Raw genomic sequence first — 15,159 nt, forward strand, 5'->3', positions numbered from 1 at the left:
TAGAAATGCTCCTGTTGTGACCCCTGTCAGGTAACACCTGATAATACCTGAAAATTCAGCTAATGCTCCAAACCACAATTTTGACTCTACAAATTGACCAGCTATAACAATCATAATGCCTTGTGACTAAAATAGACACAAGCCCTCCCTAGGGCCAGTATTGAAAGTACTGTCCACAAACCTTGAAGGGTCTTCAGCAGTGAAAAAAAGTGATTGTAAATATATGTAAGAAAGTCCAGTGTGATGTCTTGTGCTTACAGGAGACGTCCTGAGGGCCTCATAATAATCGTCCTTCAATACCTGGAATGACTATGGTGACTGAAAGACCACACAAGCAATTTGGAAGTGCCATATTTGTTAAAACTGGGACAGTCATAATTTCTACAGCAAAGACTGAAGAAAACAACATTGAAATCCTGACTGTTGAATCCAGTGGAATTGCAATCACTTCAATCTACAAACTACCTAACACAACTTTTGTCTTTACAGATACACCAAGGGTCACTGAGAATAAACCATGGGTGATCATTGGCAACTAACAGCTACAGCAAGCAATGGGGCTACAATGAGACCAATGAAGACGCTAAAGCAATAGAAGGCTAGTCAGATGCATACCAGTTGAGTTCAATTCATGATCCAAAACTACCTAAATCATTCAACAGTGGTCAGTGGAAAAAATGATACAACCCAGACTTTATATTCACCATCACGGGCTAAATCATAAAATGATATTAGACTCTATCCCACATTCTCAACATCAACCAATTAGCATTTAGATTCAAAGCTGCAGCAACACCTATAACAATGCTATTTTGCCAATGTTTCAACCTTAATAAGGCACACTGAAAAGGGTTTTCAGAATACGTTGATGCCACAGTCAAGTCCATCAAAGCATTGCTTGAGACCTATGTCCAATTCATTAAAGCTGTACAGAAATCTTCAAGGAAGAACATCCCTTGGTGCTGTCACATGAATTACATCCCAGGCTTCACTCTGCAAACTACTGGCCTATACAAAGACTACAGGTAACAGTATGATCTAGACCTTTTTTCTGCAATATCACTACAGGTGAGGACCCCATGTTAGTCGTCACCAGGGATACTTGTTTTCTATGATAAAAAATCATAAATTCTCTGATAAAAAATTGCAAATTCTCTGATAAAAATCCCCAAATCCATGGTTAAAATTAAATGTCTCTCAGAGCCCCCCCCACAGCCCTGCTGGTGTCCATCACTCCCACCCCCCAGCCCTGCTTGTGCCCCTTGAAGCCCTGCTGGAGGGATCCCACGGCTGCCAGGGCTACAGGGCCAGGGATCCAGGTCTGCATCCCCCTGCCCTCAGTGGAAGGCAGTGGTTGCTACAGCAGGAGCATGAGCCAGATCCCCCAACACTGCTGCCTCCTGCAGGCTTGGGCAGGGCCGTCTTCCAGTGCTAGCATGCACTCCCAGGGTCAGGGGGGACTTACATCCCCCCAGATCTGTGTGTGGGGGGGTGGGGGCAGGGCAGGTGTGCACTACCCCCGTGCACAGAGAGGAAGTGTGGCCAGGGCAGCACAGAGCTTGCAGTGGCAGGCAGCTTTCATGTGAGGTGCCACTGTGTCCTGCTGCACCAGTCACAAACACTGCACTCCAGAATGCCTGGGGAATGGCAGCAGGGCGGGAAGCACAGTGTTTGTGACCCAGGGTTTGTATCTGGCCAGGCACTCTGGCCAGGGGAGCGGGGATGGGGAGGCAGGGTTTGCAATCTCCCTTCTCCTGGCTGAAGTGCCTGGCTGGCTGCAAACTCCCCCTCCTGGCCAGAGAGTTCCCAAGCTGGCTGGGAGCTGAGGGAGTGGGAGAGGCTGCAACTGCCACCCCCGCAACTCCACTTGGCTGGAGTGCCTGGCCAGCTGCACACCTCCCCACTCCCTCAGTCCCCAGTGAGCTTGGGCACTCCCCAGCCGGGCACTTTGGCCAGGAGAGGGACAGGGAGTTTGCAGCTGGCTGGGAGCAGCGTGGGTTTGCACCCAGCTGAGCACTCCACCTGGGAGCAGGCAGGCTGCACCCCCTCTTCTGGCTGGAATGCCCAAGCTAGCTCGGGGCTGAGGGAGTGGGAAGACTGCAAACCTCCCCCACGCCTGGCTGCAGTGCCCAAGCTGGTTGGGGGCTGAAGGAATGGGGAGGTTTGCAGCCAGCCAGGCACTCCAGCTGGGAGGGGGTTTGCAATGTGCCCGCTCCTGGCCAGAGTGCTCAACCGCCTGCAAACTCTAACTGTTCCCGGCTAGCTGCATACCCCACCTCCTGGCTAGAGTACCCAGCCAGGGAATGCCCAAGCTGGGATTGGGGAGACTTGCAACCGGCTGGGAGCAGTGGGGGCTTACAGCTGGCTAAGAACTCCAGCTGGGAGCAGGAAGGCTGCAAACCCCCTCCTGGCCTGAGTGTCCAGCTGGCCGCAAATCTCCCTGCTCCCTCTGCCCCTAGCCAGATTCCCCCTCTCCCCCCCAGCTCAGCCCTGCAAACCCCAAGCCCCACTTACCTCCAGCAAGAAGAGGGAGCCTGAAGCATCCTCTGGTAAGTGTGAATGTTGGGCCCCACCCTTCTCCCTCTCCCTTCCCCTCTGGGCAGGGTTGGGGGTTTCCTGCCCCTTTGGTAAACAGCTCTTGTAGGCTGGAACTCTGCCCACCTGCAGAGCTCTTTGCAAAATGGGGAAATCCATGGATCTCTCTTTTAAAGGGAAAATTCATATTTTCTCTGATCAAAATGGGAAATCTGTCATTTTCTCCATTTTTCTATGGGAAACTGAAAACCCGGATCCCTGGTCATCAAAAAAGAATGCAGGAAATCCTAGGAGACCCTGACTGAGTCAACTGATAAGATGCATAATAGTAAAAAGGCCTGGCTGACAACATATAAACTAAGCAACAAGCCATGAAAGGTAGATCAACATCATAATGTGACTACTAACCAAACTGCTCACCAGATGCTTCTCAATGGAAAAGGCCCCCAAACCAAAAGCAAACAAACAAACACAAAAACCCTCTGACTATAGAGGTACAAGTACTCCAAAGACCTGGGTTTAAATGCCTTTTAATGATGGAACTGAATACTGGTAGTAACACACTGAAGACTGGGAAAGCAGCTGACCTTGACAACATACTTATCAAACAAATCAAGCAATTTGGACCCCAGACTTGAGAATGGCTCCTCTGCCTATACAGCTCATGCACAGTCAGTCAAAACATTTCAAAGATATGGCAACATGATCAGGTAGTGGCACTTCTAAAGCTAGGGAAAGATTCATCTGTTTGAAAGAGCTTCAGACCTATCTCTGTTATGCCACATGTACAAATTCTATAAACAACTGATACTGAAGTGACTTGCCCCATATGTGGGTAAACACCTAATCCCTGAACAGGACAGCTTTCACCCTGGAAAATCAACAATAAACCAACTGCTTAATCCAAGTCAACATATTGAGGATGGTTTTGAAGGAGGCCAAATCACGAGTTGTGTTTGTTGACCCAACAACTACCTATGATATGATTACCTACCAATGACTCCTCTAAAAGACTCTAGAAATGACAAAAGATCTACACCTTACAGAGCTGATAATGAACCCTGCTCAAAAACATACTTTTTTATTTGTCAAACTGGATGGGAAGAAAAGCAGATGAAGGCGACAGCACCATAAGGCAACCGATGGAAGCAACAGATGGAGCTGAACCAGTGGTGCAAGGAAGCATACTTGCACCACTGCTATATAACATCTATACGAATGACCAACCAATTGATTTGGAAAGAAAATGTTTAATCTATGCAGATGACCTGTACATACCAGCCCAAAACACTGGCTTTGACTGTGTTGAATAATCCCTAAATGAGGCACTAACACTATGCACAGAAGTTGCACATAAACTGGTTTAAGTAATAAGAAACTGCTTTAAACCTCTAATAGAACAGAAGTTCAATGCGCATTAACCAGTTTCAAAATGGCTGAAACTGGTTTAAGATAAACCTGGCTGAATGTGGTATCAGACTTAACTGATTTTGGTCAAACCAGTTTATGAAACTTCTGTCTCAGATCCCTTCCTGGTTCAAGTTAAATCAGCCCTCCAGCATCTCAGTATGCTTTCCAGCCCTGGGCTGTGCTGTGTGGTCTGCTCCAGCACAGAAGGGTTGTGGGGGGAAAGGCAGGGATTGCCATCCCAGGGAAACCCCAGCTGGGGCCTGGGGCCAGGGAGGGGTGGTTAAACTTCTCTTCCCCCAAATACAGAACTGCCCTGTCGCTAAAAAACTTACTGCTGGCTGTGACTGTGGACTACAAATCCCAGAGGCACCTAGAAGCAGGAAGAGGAAGTGATAAGCAACCCTGCAGAGTCTAGCTGTTGTGAATCTGGACTGCAAATCCCAGAGACCTTGGGGGCGGCAGGAGGAAGCGAACACAGAGCCCATGCTGGCTCCATGCCAGAGAGCTGTGCTTGAGTGCCACCTGACTTCTGGCCTGAGAAATAGTGAGAGGTTCTTCAGCCATATTGAGAGATTACATGGAAGAAGTTAGGCTGCTGCCCAAGGAGGATAGGGTGATCAAAGATAATTTAGAAATGGCTCGAAAACTTGACCTAGGTTTTCAATAAAGACAGTGATGTTGAACACTGGGAGGAGTGAAAGCTGGAATGAGAGTATAGAAATGAAAATGTTCACGCTTGATGCAGAAACAAAACTCAAAGAACTGAATGTACTCAAGGCTGAATTGGCTCTGTCCCAGAATTATGATAGAACCAGCACAGGACAGCATACATTAGATAGTAACCATTTTAATAAATCTATTAGGCTGGAGGTATTACCAATATGATTGTGCAGCAGCTGGCACAAGAACAAAGGGTATAAATGGATACATTTAAACTGGAAATTTAAAGAACGTTTCTATCTGAGCAGTAAGATTCTGCAACAGCCTTCCAACTCAAGTAATAGGATAAAAACAAAATCATAATTAATTTGAAGTTGAAGCAAAATCAGTTAGTGGAAGGAGTTCTATTATGCTTGAGATAGAGACAGGACTTGATAATTTAGCAGTATTTAGCATCTTGTTCTGAAGCATCTAGTATACTTTTGAACACTATCAAGCTGAAGAATTACGGATAATATTTCTGACTTCTTATAAAAATCATACAGAAATAAGGTTGAAAAGCACTTCTAGAGGTCATCTAGTCCAACCCCCTCCCAGAGGCAGGATCATCTCTATCCAAACCATCCTATACAAATCCATTGTCCAACCTCTTAGCAAAACTACACAGTCAACCCAGACTCAATATAAAACACAACACCTGATCTGCCACAGGTAAAGCAGGAGTACAAAGTATCTAGTCAGTAAAAATATTATTTTATGCATCCACATATACAGAATTGACTCTGCTGATAGCATTTGCAAGAGGACATTTCAATCTGTAAAAGTAAACAACATAACAGAACTGAAAAGATTCTAACTTATATGTAGCAATTCTTAAAGAATTTTTATATATATATATATATATATATATATATATATATGATCAGGTTTAAGCACTTGTTTTAAAGTTGATTGCTGTACCTTATGTTGTACAGAATAAATAATGATCAGTCATTTAATAGCATCTTAACACACTTTCTTTAACTGAAAAGTATTATGTAATAGATATATGAAGAAGGACCTTGAGCCTTCGATTTTATTAGTTATAATTTGGTCATAATGCTCAGTTTATAATAGAAATCATTACTTGGAAACTAAGTATAGCAGCTAAGTATGTACTATCTGAAAATCAAGACTTGCTGAACTTTCTCAAGTTGCATATAAAAAAAACTCAGGCCTCCTACTGTTTAAAATGTGTGGACTATTCCTCTTGCATTTTTCTTATGTTCACTCAGAGCCATTAAAATCTTAATCTGATAGCAAAGATTATGTTTAACCCTAACAAAAACCTTTGTCAGCTGTGATTTTCATGATGTGGCACTTTGATTTTCCTGTAAGTTAAAGAACAAACCTGCATAATACAACTCTTACATAAAGGAGGCAAACACAGTCTTGCTTCATAAGGATTATCATGCGCAATCTAGGTCAGGTTACATGTAGGTATGGGGGAGTGCATGCAGTACAAAGACGGGCACAGAGACAAACAGAGCAGTTCACCAGTACTTGATCTCTCGAGCATGGTTTTTGACTGTGTACCAATACTTTATCTCTTTCAAAGGAGCTTATCTGTGAAGTCTGCCACCTGTCAGTGTACAAGTGTTTAACACATAACTTTTCCTGTATTAATGTAAAATTAGTAAATAAAAGTAAGGAAGAGGACATGCTGAATGAACCAACCACAACCTTTGAGGAACTGGCTTCTAGATCTTTCTGGAGGATGACAATTCCTTTTTTTACACTTTAATTCTTGTTTCCAAATGTGTTTTTCCCCCCCACTATCCGGATCTGAAATCTAAATCTTTCTTATAAGTGTCTGTGCTAGTCTCTCTATAGAGGGGTGGCTAGGACATGGGCTTGGAAAATGAATTCCTGATTCAGAGCAGAGTTCTTCATCCCAGATCACTCCAGCTAGGTCCCTCTGTTTTACCTGTGGCAGATTAGGGTGTTATGTCTTATGGATGCGTCAAAGTGACTGTAGTTTTGCGAATAGGTCAAACAATGGATTTATATAGGATATCTGGATAGGGATGATCCTGCCTCAGATGACCTCTAGGCTAAAGACAGAAGTTACACACAAATCTGTTCAAGTGATCAAAAACTGGTTTAAACCTGTAACGGAACATAAATTCAGTGCACGTAAATCCATTTAAAAATGGCCAAAACCAGTTTGATATAAACCTGGTTGAAAGTAGCATTGAACTTAAGTGATTGAACTCAACCCAGTTTATGAACCTTCTGTCCCAGACCCCTTCCTGGTTTAAGTTAAACCAGAGTCCCCCAGCATCCCGGCATGTTCTGCAGCCCTGGGCTGGGCTGTGCTCTCTGCTTTTGTGGAGCAGGGCAGGCCTCACCCCTCTGCTTCTTAGCTAGAGCAGGGGTGGGGGCATGGGCAGATGCCCACCCCCTTAAGGTGAAGGGGGCAGGGACAAGGTTTAATTCCCCCTCCTTCTCCTGTCCCACCATCACGGCCCCCATTTGGGTATGACAGGGGTGCAGAAGCCCCTGCCAGGCATTTCTCCACTTGTTGCCCCAGTTGCAGGGATGGGACCAGCCCTGGCAGTAACTTCAAGTGAGCAGGCCAAGGAGGAGGTTTAACCCCCCACTCCATGTCCCACTGGCATGGACCCAAGCCAGGGTCTGCCTGGTGCTCTCCCCTGGCGCTCTCCCCTGGCAGCAGCAGGGGCGGGAGCACGGTCAGATGCTGACCAGCATGGCTCCCTGAGGCAAAGGGGGTGGGGAGGGGGTTTACTCCCTGCCTTTACTCTTGTGGGAAAACAGCAGGGGTCTGTTAGCCCTGACTGCCACCTCTGCCAATTATTCCCTGCACGGGGCAAGAGGCAGAATAAGCTCTTTCCTTGCCCCCTCTGCCAGACTAGGGTGGCCATTGAGGTACCTCAAGAATAGAGAACAGTGTCCCCCCAGCCTCTTGAGGTGGGGGGTGGGGGCAGGCATGACAAGCTCCCGCAGGCGGCAGTGGCGGTGGTGAGTGGGGAGCTCCCACAGGCAGCCACGGCAGTGTTGACAGTGGAGGGGGAGGGAGGAGGCTGCCGAGTGCTGAAAAATAGAGGCCATAAAGGCATCCCATAGAGGACAGAGGACCAGAAAACCAGACTGTCCTCTATAAAACTGGACGAATGGCCACCCTATGCCAGATGCTGGAGGGAGAGGAGTCATAACCTCCCCTTCCTGCCTCCTTTGTCTAAGGGTCCTATGTCAGCCCACCTCCGGCCACATCCCTTCCCCCGCTGCTGAAGTGGTGAGGCAGGAGCAGCCCTCATGGGGCACCAGCCCCTGTCATGGCTTCCCAGGAGTGCAAGTCTCTTCTTGGCAGGGGAACTGTGCTGCAGGCAGGAGCAGGGTGGGCTGAGCTGCCGCAGACTGCATGGGGCGAGCAGTGGAACCTGGGCTTGGAGGGGTGGCCATAGCCCCCCAAGCCCTCCTTAGCACTGCCATCACCCTCCCTGTGCAGTCCGCAGCAGCTCTGCCCACCTTGCTCCTGCCTGCAGTGCTGCACCCCGACCCGGAAGAGGCTTGTGCTCCCGGAAAACCATGACTGGGGCTTCTGCCCTGTGAGGGTCACTTTCCTCTTGCCACTCCAGTGGTTTAAACCTCTAATAGAGGCATGGCCACAGGCCGACCGGCATGGTCCTCTTAGGCAAAAGGAGACAGGGAGAGGGGTTACTTCTCTCCTCCCTCCAGTGCCTGGTGGAAGGGGCAGTGAAGGAGCTAATTCTGCTGCTAGCCCCACTCAGGGAGCAATTGGCGGAGGTGACAATCAGGACTGGCAGACCTTGACTTCAGTTTCTTGGGGGCAGAGAGGGCAAAAAAACCCCTCCCTCTCCCCTTTGCCTCAGGGGGCCATGCTGGCCAGTGTCTGTCCACGCCCCCACCCCGCTACTGCAGCAATAAAGGGGAGCACTAGGCAGACTCTAGCACAGGTCCGTGCCAGTGGGACAGGGAAGGAGGCATTAAATCTCTGCGCTGGCCAGTTTACTTGAGGCTACTGCAGCTGATGGATGCGCTAGTGCCCCCCCGGCTTCTGGCCTGAGCCAATGCAGACATGTGCCTGCATTTTCTGAGTTAAAAGTGAAATGTCTATTCACTTGCAAATTGGTTCAATCTAGGCAGGTTAGTCTAACCTGCAAAGATTGAATCAATTCACGCTATGGCTTTTTGAATGCCTGTCCCTAGCTGTAGAGGTGGAGTAGATGACCTCTGGAGGTCCCTTCCAACCCTACATTTTTATGATATGTGTGCAATTCAGCCTGATTCTCACATTTCCCCTGGCTAGTGTCCTAACTACATAGCTAAAGCATCAAGTTTTCTCTTAGACCCCTAACCTTCCAGACGAAAGTTTAATGAAAACTGATATAATTTGACCAAGCAGCATATTTCAGCAAAAATGTTAAAATCAGATCTCCTGGTAGTTAAAATATTTTTTTTAAATGCCCATGAACATTATTTTAACAGAAAGTTCAGTAGAGCAGACTTTATTTTAAAAACAGACTATAAAAACAATGTTAAGAACTGCAAGGTCCTCTCTCAGAGGGGTAGCTAGATTTATTTTACTATTACACTTTAGCATGATGGAAGTTGGCAACAAATGTATCTGAATAGTATGATGAAAGCAGAGAGGTGTTGTGCCCTGCTGTCCTCCCACAGGAATTGGGTGAAGGCAGTCCAGCTTGGTTCCCTATGTACACTGCTGTGCAAATGCTGTCAAAGAGATGCAGAATATTGAGTCTACTTACCTACAGTGAAACCTATCTAAAATGATTGGGAGTAGAGAAAAGTTCTATCTTAAACAGTTTTCAGTTTTATAGGGACAGCTTCCACTTTCCTTCTCCTTGTTCTGTCTGCTTGTGGTCTCTGTTGTGTCCCAATTGCTCCATGACTTCTGTTTTTCTCTCAGCATCCCAGCCCAGCCCTTGTTCTCCCTGCTCAGACTGTGTACATGTGTAATTGCTTTCCTTGATATACAAGGTAATTCTACAAATGGGTCCAAGTTACCTTTCTATTTCTACATTAGTTTCCAGTTTATGCAGATTGAATACATATAATTCCCCATACGGCACATTGGGACAATAGACAATTTTCAGCTTGAGCAGGTTTCCAGCTTTTAGGCTCCATTTTAGGTCACTTTCAAATTGCCAGTGAGCACTGGGGTTGTGCTAGTTGTGAACCCCTGTTGAATTGGAGTTATAAGTATTTTGTGTTGATGCTAGCCTTCAGTGGAAAGATTTTAGCTGCCAAAAAATGTATCTGGGTTTCTACCAGCTTCCCCAAAGTGCATCTCATCCAATATTGAAAAAAACCATCATTGATCACCTATTGGCAGGCTCTTCTATTTATGTACTTGTTCTTGCTTCTATTATTTTTTCTCCACCCCCTCATTGTCTACTATACTGTGACATTGCTAAAAGTCAGTCCCATAAAAGATGACAATGACTCTAAAGAGTTTTGTTTTTTACACAGAGACAACTTGCCACTCCTACAGTTGTGACAGTATGTACCATCCAGGTAGACCTAATTTATTACATGTTATGCAGATTGGAACAAGAGAATATGTCTATTTCTTGGAGCAGGTTGTTGATGAGGAGTTGTACCTTACTTAAAAATTCACCTCATACTACATATGTTTCCTTGTATTGCATGTATTTCCTTCTCCATGTAACATCATCTGACAATGCTGCTCTCAGCTAAGCAATTCCTTTGGTCAGATTATTTAAAACTCTTAAAAAAATCAGCTTGTAGGAGGTGAGACTTATTGTACAGCAGCTTTTCTTTAATGCGTGCAAGGAAGATTTTCAGTGATTGTGAGATTTAATAAGATGTTATCACTTATACTAGATCAAATCAGTGCTTGATCTAGTCCAGTATTGTGTTTCCAGAAGTGACCAGACCCAAGGCCCTCAGAGGAAAGCACAAAAACATCAAAGAACGCACATAAAGATAGATGTTCTCTGAAGTTAACTCTTTCTGAAGTCAAGTCCCACTGGAGTTGCTCTTTTTCTTCATGTCATGTCATTTGCTCACTTCTCAATATTACTTACAATTCTGTAGAGCAGCATCAGTCCTAAGATTACATTTTAGGACAGCCCAGTTATGGGTCTTTCAAGGTAAAAATTTACTATTGTGTTTTGTTTCTTATCCCTGACTGATCTTTACCTGTCTCCTCAAGATGACGTCACATCTTTAATTGCCTCAAGTGAAAGCAAGCATAAAAAAGTTGTCAAAAGCCTATATTTAATATGCATCCTCTCATTTCTCAATTGCTTAAATATCTTGTAAGATTTAAAAAAAAACTCAGCTCCTAAAACAATACTGTTGTTGATAGAATTTAAATGTTTGCAGCTTTAGGATGCTTCTTCTTTACCACAAACCTCCTCTTCATCATAATTAAGTGTTTTTCTGTATACACTATGGCAATGCTATGTAAATACTATGGTACAATGTAAACACTAAAAATATGGTGGGAAGAAGCTTCACTTTTCTCTTACACATTTGTGGACATGCCTCTCATAGATTTCTCTATCACCTGCTGAGCCTCCTGTTAATGGGACTGATTTGACATGTAATTCTCATGGCTATTGTGGCAGACAGCTATCTTCTGGAAACACTTACTGTGTCAGTGTCATTAATGAGTCCTGCAGTTACTGGAGAGATATGATGGCTTTTAATTATTGGAGCACTCCACCTGCTAATGTGATATTGGAGTGCTTATTAGGATTTGCTGATGATGTACAAACATGTTACAGAATATCTTTGCTGTCTAAAATGTGATATGGCTTAGTTTAATTAAAATCAAGTCACAGCGCAAGGAAATCTTAAAGCTGGATATATATTGGGATCTATAATAAAATGTTGGGACAAAACTTAAGTAAATTCAGTGCCCTAAATAGTGAGACTGGCTAATATCAGCATATGCCTCAACCTGTCTGCATTGTTTCCAAAGATAAAAGAGAGTTCTTTATGAGAGACCTTGGAGCTGCATTCTGATTTTAAAACCTTCTAACATAAAATTCAGCAAACAGTTGCCTATCTACCTCAGCTCAGTATGCCTTAATTTTAATGGTCTCATGTTCAGCAGTGGATCTTTGCTCACTATGCTCTCACTTTCCTGGTGCCTACATATTGTGCTCTGTCCACCAACATAACTTGATTTCTTGAGTAGCCGAATTGAAAGATACCTCTAAAACCACACCTTTGACTTGAACCTTCATGCTTAATACTTAACTGTCTTAACTATAGGAAACTTCTGTCTGCCTTCCTTCTCTCAAGTGACTATTTTCAATTCTTGAGCATCTGCCAAGCAGATCTCTCTCACCTAGATTGCCAATAACTCCCCATGTATTATTAGCATATATGATTAGGCATAGTGAGAGTAAATAAAAACTGTTGCCAACAGTATGACACCAGATTTAAGCAGTCTCCAAAAATGTGTCATCAGCTGAAAGGCTTTGGCTCCAAAAGAAGAATGTGCCCAAGTTTTTTGTGGGCCAGTAAAACATTTCTACATTTTATTATCCAACACCACAAAAAATGAAGGGGCAAAAGTAGAACTGTTAGCTAGCAGTGAATGTGTAAAGCAGGTGAAATAAATGCTGATGTGAACTGAGAAACCTTTTTTAAACAGCTTTAATAAATCTGGACCCCAATTCAAAATCCTTAAGCACATGATTTGTTTGTTGCATCATGTGTACTATGCACAGCCTGAATACTAGGCTGTACCAGATACGCATGAATGGAGAAATTCCCTTCTGCCACTGTGTTGCAGGAGTTTCTGTGATACCTCCATTGATGGGAGGGACAAACTGATCCTGGTAGCAGTTTCTCCCTGCCTCATAGCTGCTCTGCCCCACAGATGCCCTTGTGTACATGAATTTACTAACAAATGAGCCCTGTGCCACAAGAATGCAACCTTATATCCTGCTCTCCCCCTTCCCTTGCTTATGCAGTCATATTGAATTCACCCTCTATAGCGCAGCAGGATTTGTCCCCTAGTCAGGGTTGCCAACCCAAGATCTTTTTTTTTTTTTTTACTGACAATCTGCAAGCTTTTTACTGGTAGCCAAACTTTATTACTGACACATGTTTTTACTGATATATATTGTACATAATGTAAGTGGAATTGCTCTCCCAGCCCTGTCCTGCTGCCAGGCCCCAGTTAGAAGGGTTGGGTTCAAATTTAGGGGTTTAACATCAATCATAAAGAAGTTAAAAATGTTACTCCTGTTGGCCCCGCTTCCCTCCTGTTCCATCCTATCCTGTCCCAGAACCCCAAAGAAGCCTACCTGTGGCCCAGCAGCATTACAGGCAGCCTGGGACACAGCAGCACATGGCTGAGAGAACAGAGTGCTGCACTCCCACTCAGACACCAGGTGGCACTTCTCTGTCCTGTCTATCAAAGCCTCAATCACTCTGCACCTGCTTAGTGTTTTTACTGAGAGCTAAAGTTGTTGTTTTTTTAATGAACTTCACTGAGAACCATTTTAGCTGATTTTTTTTACTGACAGTTGGCATCTCTGCCCATAATGTGCTTTTTTATATCCTACAGCTTCAGAATTTTTGGCCAAGAACAGAACCTCAGAGAGAACAGACCTCCTTTCCATCATCAAAACTCTACTAATTCACTGAGTGACATAGGCAGTCTTAACTTCCAAGGGTCTCACTCTCCAATACAATCATGATTTTTGTGCAGACCTTTATTGATTTTAATGTGACTCAGGGCTCCTGCTTGTTCATGCAAGTAAATACATGGGGTGGGGGGGAGGGGGAACTTGAGACCAACTCTCTGTTGCCAAATATACTAAAATTAACACAGTTTTTTTCCAAAGCTCTAGGCCATTATACAGCGAGCAATGCTATAGTGCTGCAATAAGGTCTCTAGTTGTACTCACAGAATAAATACATAAAGTAAACCCTACTTCCTTTTAATCTGATGATAATTTATCTCTGTGACAAGGTTGTGAGATGAGGAAATCCTTGGGGAACTAAGGGGAAGTGTAAATCTGCACATGCTTAATGTTTATTAATTTGCAGTACTCACACGAAAACGCCCTCAGGGGTCATTCTTCCAGCTGTAATTAAATATGCCCCAAATCGAAAGCCTGCAGCATAGGTGAAATACAGAAAAGCCTGGCTGAATGCATAACAGGAACCGTAGATCTGGGCTTTCTTTTGAGCATTTCTGCAACATACAACATTTGTATAGAAACCATGAACCAATTGGCAAAAACATTAGGGTACATTCTTTCTGTTCAGAAAGACTAGTTTTCTTATTTGCTGTAGCTAGTACAGTTTGCTTCTATGTGTAATTCAGGTGTGTTGCAGGGACTGAAGGTGGTAGGTGGCAGATATAGCAAATGTCCATCATGTGTAAAACTGGTAAGAATTCCTGGGTCTTGACTTTACTAAAATCTCTGTAATGCTGCACTGGTGGAACTGTAGTAGGACTCTGGGTAGTAGAACTGTAGTAGGATTATGGGTCCAGTTACAGGTAAACTGGATAAACAGCCTGGGGAAAATAAATATCCTATAGCTACAGGCCTGCTCCTGCATGCATGGACCCAGAACTATTATTAACATGAGCAAAATCAGGCAGCAACAAACTGTGACAGAGAAAGCTGTTTTGGATCAGTGAAAATAAGGGCCCTCCAAACGTAATCCAGAAAGCAGGGCTACATATTATATCTACCTAGGAGCACTACCTCTGCCTTTTGTCTGTGTAAATCATAGACAGAAATGAATTTTAAATATTCCTGACTCCAGATATGTACCCATACAAGCAATGTTAGGCTTTGATTTTCTGGGTTGGCTAGGAGGTGCTTGGTCCGAGCTTTGCAATTATAGGGAAACTTATTGATTTGTATGGTTGAGTTTTTATCTACTTTTTTCTGGAACAAATAAGATATAGTGGAGTGGGATGTTATCATGCCATTTCTATTCAAAAGGGAGTATGCCAAGACATTCCCTATAGTCAATGCAAATGGCAGAACTTGACATCATGAGCATAAATGTTTGCAGGACTGGTGCTTAGAACTGCAAAAATATATTGGATGTTCAACTTTTTATGTAGGCATTTTTTTTAGTTTCATCTACCTCAGTCTCCTGACATCTTTCCAGAGAGTTCATGGAAATAATGTTCATGGAAAAGATTGTAATTTGTTTAGAATACGGAACTAAAATATAATGACTTATGCCTTATGTATTACCAAGATTATCGTGGGCAGTCAAACTCTATGTACATATAAAAACATAAGGATTTGAGAACTACCATTTACTGGGGCAGATCTTGCCCAGTATCCTTTGTCACCTAATGGCAGAGGGTGGATGCTGAAAGAGAGAGTGAACTGGGTCTGAACAGGGATTTTTCCAACCTGCAGCCTCCAGCATTCGAGGTCTAAGACAGTGGTGCTCCACATTTCTCATCAGCAGGCCAGATGGGTGGTGCCTGGCCTGATTGCAGGACCAAGGGCCATTCTGATTCAGTACCCAGGCTGGCATGGTGGCCAC

The 15,159-nt window shown here is 44.2% G+C and overlaps 1 protein-coding gene across 1 annotated transcript in view; it reads right to left on the reverse strand.

The window, feature by feature from the left end:
- The window catches only part of ABCB5 (ATP binding cassette subfamily B member 5), a 90,410-nt gene that overhangs the window by 14,511 nt on the left and 60,740 nt on the right, over positions 1-15,159 (reverse strand). Inside the window, exon 23 of the mRNA XM_090046804.1 lies at positions 13,694-13,834. Within this exon, the coding sequence (XP_089902930.1) occupies positions 13,694-13,834 (141 nt within the window). The remainder of the gene's footprint in view (positions 1-13,693; positions 13,835-15,159) is intronic.

The sequence above is a fragment of the Crocodylus siamensis genome, chromosome 5 (genome assembly GCF_052110815.1).
Source record: "Crocodylus siamensis isolate JL-2025a chromosome 5, ASM5211081v1, whole genome shotgun sequence".
Taxonomy (NCBI): domain Eukaryota; kingdom Metazoa; phylum Chordata; order Crocodylia; family Crocodylidae; genus Crocodylus; species Crocodylus siamensis.